The sequence below is a fragment of the Tachysurus vachellii genome, chromosome 19 (assembly GCF_030014155.1).
Source record: "Tachysurus vachellii isolate PV-2020 chromosome 19, HZAU_Pvac_v1, whole genome shotgun sequence".
In the NCBI taxonomy this organism is placed as follows: domain Eukaryota; kingdom Metazoa; phylum Chordata; class Actinopteri; order Siluriformes; family Bagridae; genus Tachysurus; species Tachysurus vachellii.
The window spans coordinates 9,844,648-9,858,637 of record NC_083478.1 but is presented as its reverse complement, the minus strand read 5'-3'; the positions used below and the strand labels follow the sequence as shown (position 1 = coordinate 9,858,637).

Genomic DNA, 13,990 nt, shown 5'->3' with positions numbered 1-13,990 from the left:
TTACGAGTCTGATTTGATATATCTTAGTTATTATTTTTTACACAAAAACCTGCCATCATTTTAACAGGGGTGTGTAAAATCTTTATATACATTTTATATACAAACTGATATAGTGTGATTGTTTGTGTGTGTCTACAGTATAAACATGAATATGCACATTTTAGATTTGCATATTGTATCTGCATATATTTTTGATCATAATCAAGTCATAAAGAATTTTATTTTATGCTCAAAATGCAGCAGATGAGCAGAGTACAAGCATGGACAGGCTCAACCTATCCAGAACTTCCATTTGGAACACGATGAGGCAATGTGCAAAACAGTACATTAGCATAGATCAGCTCCAGGCTCAGTAAAGACACTGAATGGACATATGGGACCTGGGGGTGTGACAAACTGCATTTTATAGTATAGGACAAGCAGTTTCCTAACATATACAGTATACAATTACTCCATCCCTATTAGGAAAAGATGCCAAAAGTACAAGAAGCAAGATATAAACTTAGTAAAGACACTCATATAGGCAAATCTACACATAAAGAGAACCTTATCATTAAAATTAAAACATACATTTAATTTAGCTGTTCAAATAATAATAATAATAATAATAATAATAATAATAATAATAATAATAATAAAACCATGAATTACTACTACAGCATATCTGGTGAACAATAAGAGTTATTATAAAAAACTGAACTAATCAGGCTGTGCTCTCTGGTTGTACATTTGAACCATAATTTTTAAGCTCCTGCTTTTAAGCTCTCTCTACGTCAAGGCCACATTAAACCCACTGCACATGTTATCTCCTTCCCTAATGTTCTGATTTGGTTTCTTCTCTCCGGTCTTGTTTTTATATTGTTCAATATCCATCAATCCTTCTTTCTTCTCTCTGCCTCTGTGTGTATCTATTTTTTGTAGTTTCCAAAATGAATAGCCAGGCGGTCAGTAACACAGCGGAAAGTTGCAGGCTGCACTTCCCAGTACTGGACAGGGTTTCCATAAAGACTAATGCCATTGTAGAAACTCTTCTTCATATGATAGCTTCGAGGGCAGAAGTCATCCACGTTTACCTGGGTTATGTTGTTAGAATGGAGGTAAATCACCTGGAAGAAGAATTATAATTAAGTAATTATTTTAGAATTATTGTTAGATTAGTCATTTTTCTGTAATTGTATGATAGTCTAGCTTTTCCTGTGGCATTTCTGTTGTCCTGTTTCTTACCGTGCAACACTGAGCTCCTTGTTTCCAACCTTTTTGCATGAAAGATTTGACCCATTCCATGTGAGCTTGCAAAGCATATTCACTGTATGCTTTCCTCACTTTCCCTACCATCTCCACTCACCTGCAGATACTTCATGTCAGCCAGGCCCTTGGGGACACGGGTCAGCTGGTTGTTTTCTAAATGCAGCTCTCTCAGGTTTGGCAAATAGGACAGACTGTCGCTCTCAATATTCCGAATTTTGTTAAAACCCAGGCCCAGTCTGGCAAGAGTAAGAGTGAAAATGCAGAAAAATATATATGTATATCAAAAATATACATGTGAGAAACAGTACAAGATGACAGTAACACAGTGAGACATGGACTCCATTGAACCCAAATAGATATTTTAGCTCCACCAGACAGGTTATACAAAAGAGTGAATCTATGCTCTAAATAAACTCCTGCAGATTAATTTAAGTAATTATAGCAAAATAGGACAACGGTTCCTTACTAAATCCTGTTTTTTTTTTTATTAATTAGATTATTAATTAGAAAATTAGTATCAACCTGTTAATGTCACAGTTAATCATTTAAAATATTTAACTTTAAAGGAAACATTTAAACTATGCCCTCATTCCTCAGTATATGTATATAGATTATGGCTCTAGGTGGCACTGTTGCCACAGGGAAGGCTGAGTGCTGCAGATGTTTGGGACTTAAGAGTTTGACTGACCTATACAGTTGTTTGTAGCGCCTCAGGTCTTCCAACTCAATTGCTTGGATCTGGTTATGGTCCAAATGGAGCTCATGGAGGCTGTCAGGGAGCTCTGAGAGAATAGAGATTGCCCACAATACAGTCAGATTGGTATTGTGTGCAAATGAATGAATATCAGAGCTTACAGAATTCATCTTAACATCAGTAATCATGTATATTCGTATATAATAAATATATAATAAATATTATTTGTATAAAATAAAACATGTGCATATAATCACCTTTAGGCACGCCAGTTAACTTGGCTTCTGAGATGCGTAGGTAGTTGAGTTTGAGACCATTGAAAGCTCCGGGCTCAAAGCCACTGTTCTGAATGGGGTTCCCACCCAATTCTGCAAGGAAAGTTTCGAAAGATGGTCAAAAATTAGTCAGAGCATCCACCACAAAACCAACAGTCTACATCTAAAAAGGGAGCTACTGAGACAAATGCAACCACTGTTCCACATAATAGTGAGGGAGCTCCTGACCTATGCAGTTCATGCTGCCAAGGCCAGAGAAGGTGCCTGCAGACACCTTCTTAATGCGATTGTCGTGGATGCGCAACTCCACCAATGAGGATGGCAGGTTTTTGGGCACCGCTGTCAGCAAGTTCTTGGAAAAATAAAGCTTTTGTAGGTGCTTTAGTGGTATGAAGGCCTTCGGATGAACTTTAGAGATCTTATTGTTGACCAGTGACAAAGCCTTATTGGATAGAGAAAAACAGAAACAAATCAGACATTACAATCCAAAGCTGGGCAAGTGAGGCTCAAAGTTATATTTGTTATTGAGTTCTTATATTTAAACCTCAAGCATTCAAAATCAGGTCAGATATAATGTGAAATAATGTACACTTGAATCTAACAAGTTATGGGGTTAGAAAAAAAAATCTATATAGTGAGCCTAATTGAAGTGGATTTTAATAAAACAAATTTGTGCATGGGATTTAATGGCATGTAATGTGGTCTTTGCAAATGTTTGAAAGTAGTACCCTAGTACCATAATCTAGGATCTTAATTAAGAACTTAATTAAATAAAATGCAATGAAAGCCATTTTAAGAGCATGTTCTTTTTTCATGGATTTGCCATGTTTAATATTGAGTTTGGTTGGGGCTCTAAATAAATGAAGAGGAAAAAGGTGTTTGGCTGTGAGTGCGGGATGGAACTAAAATATTCAGTTTGGCAGAAACCCGCACTCCCAGAACAGCAGGGGCATTCTGCTGCAGGACAACATGGTCTGGTTCAACATCTGCTGGATTGTTTGTCATCTTTCCTCCCACATATTTTCTCTCCATCTATATATCTGTTCATATAGTTCATTAGTCCTTTAACCCTCCATAACGCTAAACCCTAAAAATGCCCTTTAATGATCTTTTTTCTAATGTGTATCTTGTTCGCTTTACTTACATAGAGGTTACTAAGTCCTTTGAAGTCATTCTCCTTCAGCTCTGTAATGTGGTTGTTCTGTAGGTCTAGCAGCTTGGTGTCAGTGGGGATGTTTTCAGGTACAGAGACCAAACCTGAACACGAACACAAATTGTGTATTCTATTAACATCTTTCTGTACATGCACAATTGCATGTGTTCATATGACTGACAGTATAATCATGGTAAACACGTATACAAAACCCCAGACAGACAGACAGACACGCACACACACACACACACACACACACACACACACACACACACACACACACACCATTCTATTTTTACTTTTTACTGAAATAAAAAGCTGTATATCAAAACTGTCTGATATAACTATCCTTGAGGGGACTATTTATTTGATCACCATCAGATACACACCATATGCTCTCCAGCTGGTTTAGATTCACAGAAGCTCTTAGGCCAGGGCTTGCACTATGTCAGCAAGTTAAAGCCAATAAATAAAAATGAAATGCAACACCCCAACTCTGACATCTGCTGTCAGATTCAGTGCTTAGAAATGAAGTATTTACTGTGAGCAAAAGCTTAGTGTTTTTAGGATGTTCCATGAACCATTAAGCTGTCTGATATACAGGCAGCAAGGAAACCACATGAACATTAACAGCAGTCAAACATACTGGATTTAAATGGAGCTACACTCTGACTGAGAGGTAACTATGACACAATCTATACTAATATATTTTGTGGGTTTTGGCCATGACTAACTTGCAGTAGTTCATTGCCATAAAACCTGCAGTAGAATATTCAAGACCCCCAGTAGAAAGGAGTGAATTATACCACCTTGTCCTCTATTAAATGCATTCATTTCCAGTGCAGTAAATGTTACATAACTCCAGTTTATGGCTTAGAGGGATCATGAGAGGGAAATTAAATACCACTCACCTTATTAGAGGCCATTCTATGCCAACAAGGAATTACTATGTACTCTCATTTTGTACTGGAGGAAGTGGTGGTTCAGTAATTGGAAGGTTGTGTGTTTGAATCCCAGAACTGCCACACAGTCACTCTTGCGCTCTTGAGCAAGGCTGTTACATATATGCTTTACCGGTCATAACTAATTCATAAAACCAAGAAAGCCCCGTGTCCGTGTTGAAAATATTAAGAGGATATGCACATTATTTACAAGTATCTTAATTTGTTTTTTTATCTGGTTTCCACCTGCCATTCAAGAAAATACACTAAGCCAACTCAGTCTGACAAATCTTTACAGATATCCAACAATTCCCCACAATCTATCTGCTTTTCAACCACAACTCAAAACCAAATTACAAAAAAAAAAATTCAACTGCAGCAAACCAACCTCAATGTCCCACAAATCTGCAAGCCAAAAACTTTAGCCTTATATTGTAAAAAATTCAGACACACAATTGGCTAAATGCCTGTTTCAAAATCTTTCAGAAATATGCACAGACAGCATTACGAGATAAAATCGTAAAAAATATAGGTGGGATATTCTGAAAACAGACAAAAAGCATAATTTACATTCATTCATTCATTCATTCATACATCTTCAGTAACTACTTCATCCTGGTTATAGTTGTGGTAGATTCAGAGACTCACTGAGGATCCTCACAGAGGATCATGGACATGCATAGTCAGATGCACAATGTGTGATGTAACACAGCCAGCCAAGATAATGATATGTTTTTGGGAGGAGGGAAGAAACCAGAGAACCCAGAGGAAACCCACACAGACATAGGGAGGACGTGCATAGACAGTGACCTGAGGTCAGGATTGAAACAGTGAGGTGCCAACTCTACCTGCAGAACCCTTGAGCTGCCATTCAAAAGATGGCTTATATGCTCTAATTAGCTCCAATGGCTAAACAGGTTTTGCAACTGAACGGGTTAAAGACAACATACTGGACTGGGTAAAAAAAAGAAAAAAATTATAACCTCAATGGACAGTTATTGCTTTTAAATGCTTAATGTTTTTAAAAGGGTTTTACTTGAAATACAAAGTAAAGCCCTGTGTTGTGGATACTTTACAGCTTTGACAAACAGTATGAACCCTTGAGTGAGCCAGATGAAACTGTTTTGTCCAACACTCTATTCTTCATAAAGCAAAAGACACACAAATGGACAATAGATTGCCATGATCAGAATACACATATATAGAAATACACAAAAGTAAAATTATTTTTGTTTTCTTGTTGACGCTCTCTCATGTGCACTCTCTCTGTCTCTTCTCAATGCATATGTTATTTCTAGTCTCTTTTTGGAGACATTTGATTAATGACAAGTCATTATACACAATACACAGCACACAGTTTGAATAGAAAGTAGCAGTAGAAAGTAAAAGTTGAGTTTGAGTAAAAGTAACAGTAGAAAGTAAAACAGAGGATGACAAAACAGCCATTGTGTAATATTTCACTCGCATGCTTCTGTTAACAATGACATCTGTCAGGCTCAGTGGATAGATGAATCGTCCATTTTGTCCCTAATTTATGGATGACCAAAAGCTCTTCAAACTCACATCACTCTTTCCCCCTTTTTTGGGTAAAATATCCTGTGTCTGTCCCAAGAACAACACAAATTTTTTTTCTTGAGGCTTGCAAGGAAATTACACAGAAACTTCTACTTTGCCATCAAAGGCCACATTTCCTCCAGGCTATTTGGGTAAATCCCTAAAGAATGCCTGTCTTTCTTTCAAACTAACCACTAGGAATATTGCTTTTTACTGCTGCCAATAACACAGATTGGTTGGGTTTTATCTTTAAACTTTCACTTATCCTTAAAATGGGTTCCTTTTTCAAGTGATTCATTTGCTCGGTTATTCATATTTTAACTATTTATCTAGGGATGCTCCTCGCTTGTTCTCTCTCTTCTTCAGGCACACCCACCCACACACACACACCACGCACACACACACACACACACACACACACACACACACACACATACTCACCAAGGTCAGAGCACTGTACCACTTTAAGATGACATTGGCACCCAAATGGACACATAGGAATCTCAATAGGTGGCAGAAATGTTGGTAGCACAGCTGAGCCTTCCTCTTCATCCCTCATCATTACTGTAAGACCATCCCCTTCGCCATCCATGACAAAGTCCCAGAAGCCTCTCTGCTCAAAGGGCAGTGCCATTGAGAGGGAGGCCAAGCTGAACACACTCAGCAGCAGCAGGAGAGAGAAGTAGGAGAACATCACTGAGATACTGACAGAGTACAAACACATACGCTCAGACCTGTAAGAAATTGGAGATAAGCAGAAAAGAAGAGAAAATGTTTTGTAAACCTGATCAAATCTAGTGTTCTCATTAATATTTACATTTTGTGGTCTTTTGAAAGTTAGAGTTAGATCTGCTCTCAAAAGTGACTTTTGTACATAAACCTAACAGCTGGATCTGGTAAAGCATTAGTTTAATCGAAGGATGTTGGGCTACTGTCACTATTATGCATAATGTATCTATAATGCACATGTTTACCTGCTAAACTAGGTTCTGACATTTCTGCACTAGACCAACAGCTTGTCAAGCACCAAAGGTCTTTAGATACAGACTTCACAAATCTTAGGAAAAAGTAATAATCCTTCAACAGTGTGTAATGCAGTGATTAAAGGCCTAGTTGTATTACATAAATTCAGACCAGCTTCTCTTCAGCAGTACTGCTTTCTTTCAATTCAGCAGGCCTGCTGAGCAATGTATTCAGTAGCCAAGTGGTTCACTGGTTTCTGCCATGTTTAGATTTAACAGGTTATCAAACCCTGCACCTGTGCTGGAAATACATCTGGATTTCAGCTCCTTCATATTATTCAGTGCAGGTATATGGTTAATCCGATGTTACATTTTTGTTTTTCCCCACTTTTGCATACACCATATAAGTGTTTTAACAGAAATGATTTCACTCTATTGTACGCTCAAATTGTATGTTCCCATCCTGACAATGCTAATGCCACCAATGTCCACAGTTCCAAGAGAGCAAAACTGGTGCTGATGTCTGTCAATCAGAGATATTACATACAAAAGAGGGCAGATATCCTATCTGTCACATCTGTCTAGCTGTGACATTTTATGAACAGCACTAGGAGAAAAGATGGAGCAGAGCACATTCATTAGAGAAAGCAAAAATCAATGTCTTTCACTCAGCATCTGGTAGATCTAATGCAATAGTCGTGAATTAACATGTGCTTAAATGAAAACTGGATAAAAATCTGTAAGAAAGAAAGAAGAGCTAAAATAACTGTGCACAAGTGTTGTGTGGGCAACAGGATACGGTGTCCCAGGCCTGAGCCATGTGAGGGCCCAGAGAATCCACTGAGTACTTAAGCAAATGTGTTAATCATAGCCAAATCTGGTTTCATACTGTAGTGAGAAATGCATTTTCAAATATATTTAATGTCAAGCTTTAAAAAATCTCCCAAACTGTAGTAAAGTGGAGAAAATAATAAGACAACCTGCGTTACATGTGTGTGTCTGGCTCAGGACTGATTATACAGTTTGTGGTGGCAGTGGAAAAGTCTAACAGGCCTTTACAAACACACAAGCTTTTCATTAGACAGGAAAGGGGAAGGTGGGGTTATTTCTGTCATTCAGTCCTTATGTACATGTCTGGGAGAGTGGACAGCAAGTTCATGATGTCATGCCTAAACCTGTTCCAGCTGAGGTGATTGTGCCTAACTGTGACAGGAATTGAGATGAGCTAATGGTTCACTCTGTGGCAAAGGAGTAACTGGCACATCACTGCAGACGCAATCTACAGTATAGTCCTCTTAATTTTAAACCAAGCTTTACTGATATACCTTTCCTTCCACTGTCCATGATACCTGAATGCTTAATCAAACAAAGAATTTAACTCACTAAATAAACTCTAAATCCAGCCTACAGTTTGAACCTTTTGAGAGACTACACCTCAAAACCAAAAGTTTTCCTTCTGAATTAAATAATAATACTTTATTTTTAGATTAATAGCACTGTAAACTTGGGATGACAATCCTAATTGAAGCATGTTATATAAAGAACCTCACACTTTACATAGTTGTAACAATTTGTATGATTTAAATTGAAAGGTTGGGGTCAAGGTGATCACTTAATACTTTTCTTAAAAAATAATATACATGAAGTTGAATGAAATCAAAAACACCATCCTCCTTCATTTGATTGTAAAAATACTTCTCACAGTATTAGGATAACATTCCAGGATCCAAGTGCAGAGGTTTTTGCTGCCAGTGGTTGGTACACAATAAGATTGAGGTGCAAAGGGTCAAAATCCACATGCAGACAGTCAGTAGATAAATGCCTAGTGGAGGTAACAACCTTATTCCTGATGAGAGACAGTGGGAAATCTTGGGCCCCCAGGGAGTGTAGCTCTCCAGAATTTCCACACTTTTGTGAGGTTTATGTAAGTGCTGGGATAGGTAGAAGGACTGTGCATGGATATCCATTATGAGACCTGGACAATTCGATTTTAGAGAGACTTGAATGTGATCAGAAATGAAAGTGTTTCTGCATTCCACATATCTGTGAACATCTGGAGGGGATAATGTTTCGGTTACCATCCCTCCTCTCAGTGGTGAACCATCTAGGGTTTTAACTGTAATTATGCCTGGAACAAAGGGTATATTAAGCATCTTATCTATTGTTTCATCAACCAGAACAGGGACAAAATGGGACTCGGGACACCAAGGCAGTTTTACTGTTATTTTTCAAGTAATTGGAGCTCTGATTTTCAGGTCTAAGAGTACATATAACCTGAAAATGGCAAGCACTTTGACCATACAGTAAGTAAAAGAATAAAAGTCATAATAGATCTAATTTAAGATGAGTCATGGAAGGTCATACATGAGATCATTATTCAAACAACAAGGCTCAGAAACAATGAGATTTCAAATTCATGTGTTTTTTTTTATAATGAGTTCACATGTAACTTCCTGGGTAACAGATATTAACTTAAGCTCTCTGTGGAGCCTTAATGTTAAAAAAGTCATTAAAAATTCAGAAGAACAAATTCCCTGTGATGCTCTGGAGGGAAATTGCCCATTCCTTCTGTTACAGCATGGAGAAGCACAATCCAGCCATAGCACCTACTCCAAATATCAAGTGTTTGCTATTAAACTACAAGTAAATAGTGAATTCTTAATCCCACTCTTGTTGTGTGATGATACAACATTTTTTTTGCTACTGAGACAATAAATACAGCTGTACTATGCAAGGGCAGGACCTTTGATCTGTCCCACAAACAACTCACCAAACAAAAGGGAGTATGGATTCTTCATCACATGTGCTTTTCAGTCTTATTACCTTAATGGGTATGCATTAAAGTCTAAAGGTTTATCACTGGTCACAGGTTAATACTGTGAAATACTAGGCAACTCATAACATTGTTTAAAACTAAAAAGCCTTGGCATTTTACTTGCACCTGAATTAAATGTCATTTTTAAACAAAAATCGCTATAGAGTATGTTCTCTGTAAAAATAGCAGCTAAATTATACCATGCTCACAGTTTAGCTTGGCCAGAGGAATGCCGGGACTAAAATAATTACCCATTCGTCTTTGCATCAGCTTGCACTGCAGTCTACAAAAAACATTCTATCCATTTTAGCACCATATTGTGAATAAGTACATATTTGATAAAAAAGGAAAGATACACAACTTTTCTCAGGAACATTTTAATAAGTTTCTGTTTTAATATGACACAGTGAGACCCTTTAAAAACTTTAATCACAGAATCCAAATACAGAGATAGGCTGAACTGTCATTGGGAACCAAAAGATCTGACTGTTAAATCCCATTTATAAAAAGAAAAAGAGATGAAAGAAAAAGAAACAGAAGCCTCACAAAAAAAGTCTATCTTTTGTAAATGCAGGAAAAAAAGTAAAAATTTAGAGCTGACCCACAGAAGGGTTACACCAAAGAATGGTTTCTCTGGGTAATTACTTGACCACATTCCCCTTCTCCAGGGGCTAAAGGCAACTATTTTTGTCACCCCATCCCGGCACTGTGTTAGTCTTAGTGGTGCAGTGGTGTGTGAGAGACCGAGAAAAAAAAAAAGAAAAGAAATGAAAACAGAACAAAAAAAAGAACAGAGTGCAGTCAAATGAAAAATAGAGTAAGAGAGCTGATCTAAAAGACAATGAACATGCAAATGGTATGAAAATTATATCATAACCTCAATGTAAATGCACAGGTTTTGATAATATCTTGCACAAAGTAGACCACATCATGACTGTGAAACAAGAATGGCTTTTAACCTTCAAGCATGTGCGTCACTACTCATAAAAGTTTACAGTTTAAATAAATCTGTTGTAGTCTCCACCTAGTCTGAGGACCAAAAGCATGAATGTAAAATCATTCATTAGAAATACAACCCTTCAGACATTACACTCATTTGGGTTATATTTTATTCACACGCTGACCTATTGAGCGGTCAGCAAATGAATCTTCTCTACGTAGCTAAGCATGTTTGATTACTATAGTAAAACAACATTAAGAAGTCATTTCCTCACTGATTTTTATGTTTGTGTTTGAATGAACCACTTTCACAAGATGAAACCTAACAATAAGTCACATCATCACCGTCACATCATCATTAAGCTACTATCTTGCAAAAAATCAGGAACAGCTCAAGTCTCAGGTCCCAGTCAAAGTCATGAAGGCAACTCCATCTGTGTATGAAGTCATCAATTTAGTGACAGTGGGAGTGATGAGAAAAGTGTTTGTTAAGAGCAACCGTCACCATACTAGGGGGATATTTTGAATTTCCCAAAATAAATAATCCTAAAACCAGGTCTTCAATTTTCAACAATTTAGTATTCCTACAGTTTTGGAAGTCATCCAAACCAATCACAAACATATTCATTTAGACACATAAAAATAGTAAAAGTATTAGATAAATGTGGGTTGTAAAGTTGAATGTCCAGTAGTGATGAAAAAAGCAACATTCATTTGGGATAATCACACAATTTCTGTCAGTGTATTGCCAAATTTAGAAGGAATAAAACATGCAATTATTACATATGTCACTATAAAAGGCAATGAACTGAAATATTTTTCCCCAACAGGGAAACAACTTCCAACAATTTCCTGTGTCTTTGACCCATTTGAGTGACACCGTTGGTTAAAATAGAAAATTATTTTGTCTATTTAATATGTATTTAATGCTCTCCTTAAGTAAAATATTATTGACATGCCATTATATACCATTTCCAACACTGAACTTCCTTTAGTGGAGTCCATTCACTGTTCTGCTCTCTAACTATTGGGTGGTTCCTAAATATGAACGCTTGGCTGAAATTAACTATGCTCTCAGCTGTAATTTGGTGACTTGTGTCCCTAAAAAAGCCCCTGTCTGGCAAAGTATGTGACACCACTCTTTTTGGATGTGGTGTCTGGCTTGAAACTCAGCACAAATTAGTCTAATCAGCAAAAAAACCCAGCACAAATCTAAAATCAATTCACATACTACTAACCCTTGAAAAACAGTTTAATGCTGGTGCTGATTCTATTGGTGTGCAAGGTCGTGTCATTTATAATGAGAAACCTACTTCCATATGAATGGTTTAAATAGGACACAAGGCAGGATGAGGAGAAGATAGAATGTGGAGAGAAGACAGAAGTTATTAAGATGTAAAATCCCCTCCTCTTTTCCATGGCAACTGTAATTAGTTTAAACATGGGTTGTGGCACTGTGAGCCTAACAAGCTGAACATGCATACAGTGCCTTGCACAAGTATTCACCCTCCCTCAACTTGTCTTTTTGTGTGGGTAACAACTAGGAAAATGAAATTGACTTAATTGGGATTATATTTCACGAAACAACACAAAAATAGCCCATAATTAGGGTAATCATTGTATTTTGCAAAGTTATTTACAAAGCATAAAAATATGTGTGCGTACGTTAAATAAAAACCTCTGAAATGCTGTATTTCTGTGTAAGATGAAGGAAACTCACCTGTGTGCAATTAGATCTCATTTCATGTAATCTCAGTATAAATATAACAGTTCCTGTAAGACCCTAAAGTTTGTTAGAGAAGGTATATAACAACCAGCATCATTTATACTAAAGCCAGAGGTTGCAGTCTACAATACATAGCCTCAATTTTCTTGTACATGCTTTCATTCCTTATTGTCATAATTGATAACTGCTCTGTTTACATCATGGACTGAGACAGGTGGCAAAAGGGATCAGAATACTGGGCACCCAGAGGTACAGAAGCTGCCACAGGCTATGGAACATGTGAAATAAGTGCATATGTCTGCTGAAGTGGGGTTAGATGGGGTCTAGCATAATTTTCACAAGGGGTCCAGACATTATAGGTGCATTTTATTTATGGTCATGTTCTCAACCTCATACTATTATTTTCCTTCATGGATGAACTTCATATTCATGCATTAGTGTGAGAGTATTGTAAATAAATAAATGCAAGCATGCATGCATGCATGCATGCATGCATAAATAAACAAATAAATAAATAAATAAATAAATAAATAAATAAATAAATAAAATCTAATTAATTAACATTTGGGTACCACTACTTGGGGACACTACTTTCTTCACACATAAGATGTACACATTTCTATACATACCACTTTGTGTGATGATTTTTGCATGATGCTAGTTAAAGAAATATATGCCTTAGTGCACTTTAATTTATTTGTTTATTTGTTTTTATGAACAATAGCTCCAATCATGTTCTGCCAGTATCTGAGGTGAGTGGAAAATGTCTGAAATTATTTTCTTTCTGTGAATGATTGCTTTGAATGCATCTGAGCGTCTTACTGCTGAATTATGCCCTGGAGCGACATCTAAAGACCCTAACACACATTACCACAAAACAACAAATAAACATTATTAGTGCCCATCGCAGAGCAAACAGTGTAACACGTGTAAAGTTGTATCTATCCTAAGGCTTCCTCCACACAGTGTATTATAAGCTAAAAGTCTAACTTAAACTGTTTTATTAGCTGCTTCATAACAGCAACATTACATAAGTTATTGAGATCAACTATTAACTATCGACATTACAATATATACACAATATATAGAAAATTATAAAAGAAAAATATTTAAAAATCTAAAAAATAGTATCATCATTTCTTACCTTTGGTTAAACAACAATATCCCCAAATTCTCTTTCAGCGTCAGAAATCCCTTCACTTCGAATAGTCTAAATAATGTTGTATAAGAATTAGTATAATTTTTAACACGGTACTATTTTAAAAACAAAACAAAAAAAACAACAACAATATTTTGCCAGCACTAAAGTTATCAGTCTGAGGCGGAGTGGAGAACTGAAATTCCTTCAGAAACCTAGGAAATAACGGAGATGCAGGAGGAAGTTCAGCCCAACATATCTGGCAACCTCTCCTACACAGGATGCTCAGAAAGCACTGAGAGGGAATTCACATAGTCTGTAATATACAAACGCTATAATAAACGCCGTAATTATATACACGTGTATTAGCATGTAGTCTGTACAGGATAATTAATTAGGATATCCGAGTTCTTAATTATTACTACACCTGAATATATATATATATATATATATATATATATATATATATATATATATATATATATATATATATATATATACATTTCAACACAGGTTGTTAGAGATTTTTATGAATTTTTTAACTC

General features: G+C 36.5%; 1 protein-coding gene across 1 annotated transcript; it reads right to left on the bottom strand.

Annotated features, from left to right (window-relative positions):
* Positions 1-201: 201 nt before the first annotated feature.
* bgnb (biglycan b) lies at positions 202-13,720 on the bottom strand. The gene is made up of 8 exons (XM_060894729.1): positions 13,452-13,720; positions 6,307-6,599; positions 3,362-3,474; positions 2,446-2,659; positions 2,200-2,310; positions 1,937-2,030; positions 1,346-1,484; positions 202-1,106 (listed from the first exon to the last, which is right to left on the bottom strand). The coding sequence occupies exons 2-8, from the start codon at positions 6,587-6,589 to the stop codon at positions 909-911; spliced, it is 1,152 nt and encodes a 383-aa protein (XP_060750712.1). The 5' UTR covers positions 6,590-6,599; positions 13,452-13,720; the 3' UTR covers positions 202-908.
* Positions 13,721-13,990: the final 270 nt, after the last annotated feature.